At 50.2% G+C, this 10,424-nt stretch overlaps 1 protein-coding gene across 1 annotated transcript; it reads right to left on the bottom strand.

Annotated features, from left to right (window-relative positions):
- Nucleotides 1-8,087: 8,087 nt before the first annotated feature.
- Nucleotides 8,088-9,014, bottom strand: LOC311204304 (olfactory receptor 14C36-like; the record flags this gene model as incomplete). The annotated part of the gene is made up of 1 exon (XM_084280753.1): nucleotides 8,088-9,014. One exon carries the CDS (start codon nucleotides 9,012-9,014, stop codon nucleotides 8,088-8,090), a length of 927 nt encoding a protein of 308 aa, XP_084136879.1.
- Between the last annotated feature and the right edge of the window lie 1,410 nt (nucleotides 9,015-10,424).

Below are 10,424 nucleotides of genomic sequence, written 5' to 3'. Positions count from 1 at the left end.
CATTGTTTTGTTTTCCTCCAGCCCCTGAACTACAAGGGACAGCAATAGGACGTGATTGGGATTTTTGCATTGGACAAATTCAAATTGTTAATTAATGTCTATCAAATGTTAACAGTTCTTATTGACTATTGCAAAAGCAATTTGAAAACTGTTTATTGTTTGAATGTTTTGATTGTCACTATTGAGCTATTGTGCACACACTTTTCTTTTCCTTCCTCCTTACTCTATCTCTATCCTCTATCCATCACGGAGTACCATCTCTGAGATGGCAATGTTGAGCCACGGGGTGGACTCACGCAAGCAGAATCAAGGGACCCATTCAGACTCCCCATTGGGAGACGGCCGGAAACCCTGACAACCTAAAGGTTATCTGCCGAAGAATAGTCAGTTAAACTCTGTTAACCTTTGTAACTACGCTGTTATTGATCGCAGTCGATGTGAGGGTATAGGATCACGATATATAGGTAGTGTAGTAGTAATAAATCACTTTTCTTTCTTTTACTCATTGGAGAGTGATCCCTCTGTCCTTCTCTCAACTCCTAAGTATCCCAATGTATATTTTCTCCCCTTTTAGGCTGAAAGGGGGAGTGAGCGAGCGGTTTGGTGGGCGTTTGGCCTCTATCAGGGCCAAACCCACCACAGTCCTTTTTGATGCCCAACGTGGGGCTCGAGGAATTTGAGATACAAACACTAATTGGATGAGGGAATGGGCAGAACAGACTGAACACAGCTGGGTGGTGGAAGAATTCTAGAGAATTTTTGTTGGGATGAGGATTGTGAGGACGATTCTCATAGATGTGATTCGCAAAGGCGAGGGGTGGAATGTTGCAGTTTTGTGTAGCTGTGCTGCTGAGATGGCCAAGAAAAGGGGATTGTCCTGCCCAGCTCTGGTTTGATCAGCAGAAAGGACTCTGCTGGACAGAAGGATTTCTCCCTAGCCAAGGGAGGGAAAGTCAGAGAGGACTTCAGTATCTCTCCAAGTTTGTTCCTTGGAGCTCCAGGGACAACTTGCAGGAGCCTGTGGGGCATGGAGTATGTGATGTATTCACCTGCTCCTCTGCTGTGAGCTGGGCTGGGCTCCTGGGACGGTGGAAGCTCATGAAACATTGCAGAGCTGCAGAGAGACAGCTCTGCCCAGGAGCAGCTCCTCTGCCAAGCACACAGGGCTGGGGACACTGCCTGTAGGCAACAAGGGGAGACCTGTGAGGCTGGGAGAGCTGATGGATACTGAGAGCTCACTGGAGGAGAAATCTCCACAGCCTCTCCCTGGTATGTCTGTGGGTGCAGGGCAATGCAGGTTCTGTTCCTGGAGGGACCTCCTAAGCCTGGGACATGGGGCAGTGTGTGGGGTCTGTCAGGAGGACAGGTTCTCTATAGGACCAGAAGGTGCTGCATGGAAGGGATGCCCTTCTGCCCCATCAGAGGGACAGGGCAGGACAGCTGTCTTCTCCTGGGCATGGTTGCAGAGTTGTGAATCAGATTGTGCACCCAGGGTTTCCCAGGGCTGTCCTTACCAGCAGGGTCCCTGCACCCCAGGGTCTGTGTGCTGGGGCAGGAACTCTGCTGCTTCCAGGGTCAGCACTCAGCCTGCCTGCTGGGCTTCCATCAGCACTGCAGAAAGAAGCTGTGGGTGGAAAGTGTGACCTATGGAAGGACAGTGTAGGCTCCTTCTGCTGGCTCTGCACACATCCATTAGTGGGGCTGACACTGAACTGGCCTTCACTTGAAGACTCCCATCCATAGGACTTGGACTTCCCTTCTCCCAGCAGTGACACGCTGAAGCCAGCACAAAACAGACCTCCCAAAAGGGACCTGCAAGAGTTTTCCTGAACTAAATTAGAAGCATGGAATTTTCTTTTTCCCTCAAAGAAAAGTTCCCTAACTTCTCATTGTGCCTTTTCTTCCTTGGACAGGTCTCCACAGTTGATGGCAACAGATGTCCAACAGCAGCTCCATCAGCCAGTTCCTCCTCCTGGCCTTTGCAGACAGACGGGAGCTGCAGCTCCTGCACTTCTGGCCAAGACTGCTGGGACAGTGGCTTGGGGATCACTTCTGCCAGCTGCCCCAGTGCCCTCAGGTGTATCCCATCCAGACCCATAGACTTGTGCAGATCTAAGCAGCTGAGCAGGTCAGTAACCAATTCCCCTTGGATGATGGGTGCTTCAGTCTACTTCCCATCCCCATCTTTCCACTCAGGGGTCTGACTATCAGGAGACAATTGTCATGCTGCTAGGGACTGAAGCAAAAAAGCATTAAGTACCTAAGCATTTTCTTCAACCTCCGTCACAGTGGTTCCCCCCAGATCCAATAAAGGTGGGAGATTCTATTGTTAATACTTTAAAATTTTTAATAGACTTTATTTTTTTTCAATTCTTTAAGTACAGTAAGAAAAGGAGGGACAGAGAGAATCTCCCACCTTTATTGTAGGTCGCAAACAAAAGTTGCAAGTGCTGAAAAAACTTCCTGGCCTGAAATCTCCCCAGGTAGCCCACTAGCAGCCCCAGTAACCATGGGGGTCAGGGCTTTCCTAGCCAAGAGAATTGTCCTAGGAATGGCTCACGTCATTTTTGGACTTTACTAGGTTCCCCCTTCGATATTTCTAAACATACAGCAATAGCTCCCAAATAAATCTATGGAGGCTGAATGGTGTTCCTGGGCTGAAACCTCCCCAGGTAGCCCACATGCAGCCCCGTGAACCTTGTGGGGAAGGGCATTCCCAGCCAAGGGAATGGTCCTGTAACACCAGACATCATTTTCCAGCTCTACCAGTGTCCACGTTCAAGAAGTGGAAAACGTCCATCAATCTCTTCCAAACAAAAGGTTTGAGAGCTACAGTATCTTGTGAGCCTGAAAATCTTCCCTGGTAGGCAGAGCAAAAGCAGCCCCAGTAAATTTGGGATTCAGATTTTTCGTAGCTGCGGAAATGGTCCGAAGAGTGTGTGATGTCATTTCCGGGCTCAGCCAGCGTCCAACTTCGAAAATACCAAATGTCCAGTAAGAGCCCCAAACAAAAGGTGTGAGGGAGGAAAGAATTTTCTGGCAGGAAATCTCCCCAGGGAGCCAGCAGGCAGCACCAGTAACCTTGGGGCTCAGGCCCCCCTTCATAGGTGAAGGAACAGTCCTAAGATTGCCTGACTTCATTGTCAGGCTCTACAAGCGTCCACCTGTGAAACTGATAAATGTCCAGTAACAGCTCCCAAACAAATTGATGTGAGGTCTGGAAAAGGTTTTGTGGCCTGAAACCTCCCCAGGTAGTAGAGTAGCAGTACAAGAAACCTTGAGGCTCAGGGCATTCCTAGCCAAGGCAACGGTCCTAAGAGTGCCTGACGTCATTTTTCAATCTACCAGCAACAACCTCTAAAACTGCTAAACCTCCAGCAACAGGTGCCAAAGAGGAGCGAGGGCTTGAAGATATTCCTGGCCTGAAACGTCCCCAGCTATCCCACTAACTGTGCTTGAGGTAGTTTTCCAGCTCTACCAGAAAAAGGTTCAAAAATTCTAACTACCCAGCAAGAGCACCCGAGCACAAGTTGCAAGAGATGAAGGATCTCCCTGGCCTGAAACCTCCCCAGGTTGTGCACTGGGAGCACCAGTAAAGCTGACCCCTTCACACGCTGCTTGGCCGTAGCAGCAGCTGAGGAGAGAGATTTCATGGTTATGAAACTGGATCATGTTGAACTGCTGTTTGTTGTCAGAGAAATCTGTCTGTGCCTGTGAGCCCAGATGATGCCAGGAAAAGTGTTGGGAGTCCCAGGAGGCCAGTGAGGGAACTGCTGGGCTTGGGGAAGAGCAAGGATATCCAGACAGGGTTGGATTTCAAGACACTGCTTTTCCTGCCTTTCCAGAACTATTTAGGAGACCTCTGTACAAACATCCACTGTAGAATGCTGCTACAACATCTTCCATGGACTGAAAAATGACAGAAACAATTTTTTTTTCTGTATGAAAAAATCCTCCATTGTGAAATTCCTTCAAAATTTTCATCACCCAATTCAAACCTCTCCAATTGCTTATACAAGACTTAATTTTTTAGAGAAAATTACTTGAGGAGATATACTTGTAAGGGCTTTCTGGATGTTAATGAGCCTCATGGTGTCTCTGGTGAGTCCAGAGACTTCAGCTACAAAGAGGAGAGGGAAGAAACCTCTCAAGAAGTTTAAGGCAGGACTAATGCCCAAAGTACCTTGAAGCACTAACAGGCCCCACTGGGAGCCATTCCTGACAAAGCCTCCCCAGGGGCTCGTTAGAGCAGACAACTGGAGGCCATGAAGACAAACCCAGGCAAAGCACAGGCAGCTCTGATGCTGAGGACACCCTGGCTTGGTCTGATGAATCAGAAATGCCAAGTGCTGACCCCCAGCCCTGGGCAGGGAGATCCTGACCCTCACCTGTGTCTCAGGGCTCTTCCTTAGAATGTGGGGAGTGTGACACCAAGGGAAGGACAGGGGAAGGACACATGGTGGCCTCCCCTGGGATAGATGCAAGGAGTCAGCCATGCTCCATGGCCATAAGGACAATGTGTCTTCCCTGAGGCCTCTGTGGTAGGGACATCAGCCACAGCCAAGGAGGCAATGACCTATCAGGCACTTGTAGCCTGAATAGCACCCTTGGCCATCTGCACCACAGCCCATCCCACACGGCCTCAGCCCTGTACCTGGTTCTGTGTAGGCTGCAGGGATGCAACACGCTTTCCCACCTCATTGTCACCTAACAATGTCCCTGCCTGTACTGCTGTCTTTGTGTCCTCGCCAGCTGTTCCCACAAGCACAAAGCCACCAGCTCGTCCACACTTCCTCCCAGTGACTTCTTGCACCACAGCATTACCCTCAGAATGACATTTCTTTATCCTCATGTCCACCCTGGCCTTCAGAGCCCTCAGTTCACATGGACTTCCTTTCTGATGTTCTTTCTCTGTAGCACAGAGAGCTTCCCTCAGCCTCCCCTTCCCCAGGCTAAAGAAGCCCAGGTCTCTTGGCAGACTTTCCCTGACCACATACATGTTCCTCCTCATTCCTCCAGACTGGGAAGTCCCACACTGGGACTGACTGCTCCAGAGGTGGCATCACCAGTGCTGAGTCCAGATGGACCAGAAGGGCCCTTGTCTGTGCAGCCACACTCCTCCCAGTGCAGCCCAATGTGCTCATGGCCAGATTCCTGTTCAGCACCTCTGACTGCTATGGCAGCCCCTGCAATGCCCAAATTCTTCTCCTTGTGGCCGGTTCTCCACCCATCACGTCTGAGCTGTCTTGATGTGGGGGTGTTGTGCTGGAACCTTTTCTCATGGTTTCACCCCAGCAGAGAGCCGAGCACCACGCAGCCGCTCTCTCTCTAAGAGGGGGGGTGTGGGGGAATTGGGGTTGGGGGGAAAGGAAGGGAAAAGGAAACCAAAGAAACCCTAAACCTCATGGGCTGGAATAAGGACAGTTTACTGGGACAGCAGAAAGAGAAACAACAACAACAGGACTTTGTGGCAAAATACACACAACAGGTGATGCACAGTGCAGTCTGTCACTGAACCCCACAGCTCTGGCTGCACAGCTCACAGCCATCCTGAAAGCATGTGTGTCCTGGAGCTGAGTTCTCCTGCCCCCACCACGCTCCTTTTATGGTGTGATCTGAATGAAATAGGCCTTTTTGGGCAGTTTGGGTCACCTGTCTTGGCTGTGTCCCCGTTCCAGCTCCCAGGGTGCTCCCCACCTTCCTGTTACTAGTAGAGAATGAACAACAGAAAAGTCTGATTGCTTGGACACAACTAAAGCCTCCCTGTTATCAGCACTGCTCTCATCCTAACAGCCAAATGTGGCACCACATGGGCTGCTAGAAAGAAAATCAACTGCATTCCTCCTGAAACCAGCCCACCTTTGTAGACAACAAGTGCACCACAACAGTGGTCTCATTCCTGCAGTCATGCAGTATGGATAATCCCCTTGGTTCGTTATGGTCAGCTGGTCCTGTTCTGTCCCCTTCCAGGCACTTGTGCACTCCCAGTTGACTCATTTCTGGAGCAGAAATAGAAAAAAAGGCCTTGATGCTGTGCAAGCCCTGCTCAGCAAGGGACAAATGTATTTATTTAGACTTTATGACTTACAAATCCAAAACACCAGAACTATGGGGGCCACCAGCATGAGAATTAATTCCAGCCGCAGAGAAAATATGGTCAGGAGGAGGAGATCTCTTCTGCTTGGAAATCTTCCTGATGTTCCTGTTAATCAAATCCCAGAATTTCTCAAGGTCTCTCTGAAGGGAATCTCTATTTTGCTAATAGTTCAGCATGTGCTTGCTGATTTCTCTCTAACTGATGGTGCTTCTAACAAAATGACAGCAGTAAGTGCTAAAGAACCTGGGACTCTACTGCTGGACATCTAGCATGTTCAAGAGTGGATGATGGTAGAGCCTGAAAATGACATTTTGAGGACTGTTCCTGTGGCTTGGAATGCCCTGAGCCCCAAGGTTTATGGGGCTGTTAGTGGGCTACCTGGGGAGGTTTCAGGGCACCTTTTGCCATGGAGCTGGTGCTGCACATTGAGCAGTGTCGAAAGTGGACACTATTAAAGCTGGAAATTACATTGGGCAGAGTTACATCCACTCCCATGGCTACAAAAGCCCTGACCCCATGTTCCTGGGGCTGCTAGTGGGATACCAGGGGATATGTAAGGCCATGAACATCTTTCATCCCTCACACCTTTAGCTTGGGATGTATTGCTGTGCATTTAGCAGGTTCAGAAGTGGACACTGGTATGGCCAGAAATGACATCAAGCAATGTTAAGACCCTTCTTTTGTCTCTGAACGCTCTGAGCCCTAAGGTACTGGGGCTGCCAGTGATCTGCCTAGGCAGGTTTCAGGCCGGGAGAATCTTTCATTCCTCACACTTTTGTTAGGGATCTCTTGCTGTTTGTTTAGCAGTTGGAAGGTGTATGCTGGTAGAGCCCCAAAATGGCATCAGGTAGTTTTAAGACTGTTCCATTTCTAAGGAAAGCCTTGAGCCCTGAAGTTACTGGGGCTGCTAGTTGGATACCTAGGCAGGTTGAAGGTCAGAAACATCTTTCACACCTCAAACTTTTTCTTTGGGAGTTATAGCTGGACATTTAATGTTTTTGAAGGTGGACGTTGTTAGAGCTGGAAAAAGACCACAGGCAAATTTCATACCATTGCATTGTCTATGAAAACCCTGTGCCCCATGGTTAATGGGGTTCTAGTGGGCTACATGGGGAGTATTTATACCCTTAAATGTTATGTATGAGGCTATTGCTTTACATTTAGTGTGTTCAATGTTGGATGCTGGGAGAGCCCGTAAATGCCCACAGGCATGTTAGGATTGTTCCCTAGGAAAAAAAAGCCCTGAACCCTAAGGTTACATGGGCTGCTAGTGAGCTACCTAGATAGGTTTCAGGCCAGGAACATCTTTCAGCACTCAAATCTGCTTTGCAGCCCTACCTGCACATTTAGCACTTCCTAAGGTGGACGCTGGTTGAGCCTGAAAACGATAACAGGAGCTTTTAGGATCATTCCACTGTGTAGGAATCACAGAATCATAGAGGCCCAGAATGGCCAACGCTGGACTCATTCAAGGAGTTCCCTGTCATTCTTGAACTGAGAAGCCCAGAACTGGACACAACATTCCAGGTGCGGCCTCACCTGGGCAAGGGAGAGAAAGGCCTCTCTTGACCTACTGAACACACCCCTTCTAATACACCCCAGGATGCCATTGGCCTTCTTAGCCAGGAGGGCACATTGCTGGCTCATGCTGGTCCTGCAGCATATGAATGGAGTCAGCTTTCAGAGGAGATTCTCTCCAAACCAACTTTTGTTCAGACACATAGAAAGGTCACTTATCAACACACTGAACTTCTGAGACAACTGTTTATTAGACATCTGAAAGATGGGAAGTTTTCCAAGTCTCAGAAGACACTGGAGAGCTGAGCAGCATCGAAATGACAAAAGAGCAAGCAGAGGTGGAAACCTGCTGAGAAAAGTGAATACAAGTATATAGGCTACTGAGAAGACTAAACAAGCACCAAAATCATACTAAATACAGACTGGTCCTAATGTGAGTTCCATGGCCAGTGATCTGCCAAAGATGAGCTGCTTAGAAACATCCAGTCCTCAGTTTCCACAGGGCATCCTTGAGCTCCTGGTTCCTCATGCTGTAGATGAGGGGGTTCACTGCTGGTGGAACCACCGAGTAAAGAAATGATGCTAACAGGTCCAGAAATAGGGAGGAGATGGAGGGGGGCTTCAGGTATGCAAAGAAGGCAGTGCTGACAAACAGGGAGACTACAGCCAGGTGAGGGAGGCAGGTGGAAAAGGCTTTGTGCCGTCCCTGCTGCGTGGGCATCCTCAGCACAGCCCTGAAGATCTGCACATAGGACACTACAATGAACACAAAACACCCAAAAGCTAAACAGACACTGACCACCAGGACTCCAGCTTCCCTGAGGTAGGCATCAGAGCAGGAGAGCTTGAGGATCTGGGGGATTTCACAGAAGAACTGTTCAACAACATTGCCCTTGCAGAGGGGCAGTGAAAATGTGTTGGCTGTGTGCAGCACAGCATGGAGAAACCCACTGCCCCAGGCAGCTGCTGCCATGTGGACACAAGCTCTGCTGCCCAGGAGGGTCCCGTAGTGCAGGGGGTGGCAGATGGCAACGTAGCGGTCATAGGCCATGACAGTGAGAATATAGTACTCTGTGGAGATCAAAAATAAAAAGAAGAAAAGTTGAGCCACACACCCTGTGTAGGAAATGGCCCTGGTGTCCCAGAAGGAATTGGCCATGGCTTTGGGAACAGTGGTGGAGATGCAGCCAAGGTCAGTAACAGCGAGGTTGAGGAGGAAGAAGTACATGGGGGTGTGGAGTCGGTGGTCACAGGTTATGGTGATGATGATGAGGCCATTGCCCAGGAGAGCAGCCAGGTAGATGGCCAGGAAGAACCAGAAGTGCAGGAGCTGCAGCTCCCCTGTGTCTGCAAAGGGCAGGAGGAGGAACTGGATGATGGAGCTGCTGCTGTTGGACATCTGTGTGGAGACTTCTCCAAGGTGGAAAAGGCACAGAGAGAAGTTAGCAACTCGTCCTTGAGAAAAACCTCTTCCAATTCTTAGAGAACACCCTTAGATTTTCTGTCTGTATTCAGGAGGACTTTTGGCAGGTCCCATTTGGGAGGTCTGCTTTGTGCTGGCTTGAGCGTGCCACTGCTGGGAGCAGGGTGGGCTGTGGGCTGTGGAGAACTCAGTCCTGCCTGGCATCAGTAAGGAAATAGGAGTGTGTGATCTCCTGTGGATAGGAAGGAGCTGAGGAGTGTTTGCCCTGTCACAACTCCCTGACATTGCTGCTGCAGTGCCAGTAAACCTTCCCCTGTGTGCAGAGTGGGGGGAGCTGCTCTATCCATCAGCCCTGCTCTCAGCTGCCCTGTGCTGGACGCTCTGTGATCACACCCTGCATTTCTGTGCAGAAGAAACTGGACCCCACAGAGAGCAGAGGAATCCAGTCTCGCAGGGCAGAGCTCCAAAGCCCTCCTGCAGTCTCATCCTACCCAAGGAGGATCTCAGCTCCCCACTCCCAGACAGGGACACAGGGGGCTCAGTGCAGCTGCCCACACACAGGTGATGAGTGGCATTGCCACGGCCTCAATGCCGAGATGTCTCCTGCATGAGGTTCCTCTCTGGGACACAAGAGTCCCCATGAGAGTGGTGCCATTGTGGGAGGCAGCCTGCAGCCCAGCAGGAGACCCCTGGAAGTCATCAGTCCTACAGATGTGTGTCCTGAAGTGAGGGTCAGCTCATTGCCACTGCCACCAATGGAAGTGACCAGAGCACCAGGTAACAGTGGGACAGAGACAGCAAGGACAGCAGGTGTAACAGTGAGAAATGCTCCAGCCAAGGCTGGAAGGACAGGGACAGACAGACAGGCACTCAGGAGTTTCTCGTCATGGTGTTTGTTTTGCCCAAAAGAAGACTCAGTCTGAAACCCTGGATCTCTTGTTGCAGTGTCTGTGCTGTGTGGCATAAACCAGGAGTGTCTGTGGGAAAGTGTCAGCACTGTGGAGGATGTCAGGGAAGTCCCAAATCCCCACTGCCAGGGCATTTCTGGGAGCAGCTCCTCCCTGCCTGACAGTGTCTCTGCCGCCTGGAGCTGTCCCTGCAGCTGCTTCTCTGTGATCATGTCACCTCCTGCTCGTGCTCACAGACCTCATCCAACCTTCCCTGTGCTCAGCTCTGCTCTGCAGACCCCTCCTGGCATCAGGGCACTGCCCCAGGGAACCTCTGTGTGTGCAGGGCTCAGCCCAGGCTCCAACAGCTTCATAAGAATCAAGTTTTCACTGCATATTCTCAAGGGGAGAAATAAGTTCTCATCTACCACACTCAGCACAGCCCCCAGGAGAGGAAAAGTCAAAGCAAAGACTCTGCCTTTGGAGAAATATTCTCTTT

The sequence above is a fragment of the Gallinula chloropus genome (genome assembly GCF_964237585.1).
Source record: "Gallinula chloropus genome assembly, contig: HAP1_SCAFFOLD_440, whole genome shotgun sequence".
In the NCBI taxonomy this organism is placed as follows: Eukaryota; Metazoa; Chordata; class Aves; order Gruiformes; family Rallidae; genus Gallinula; species Gallinula chloropus.
The sequence above is the reverse complement of the archived record's forward strand: the minus strand, read 5'-3'. Positions and strand labels throughout refer to the sequence as shown.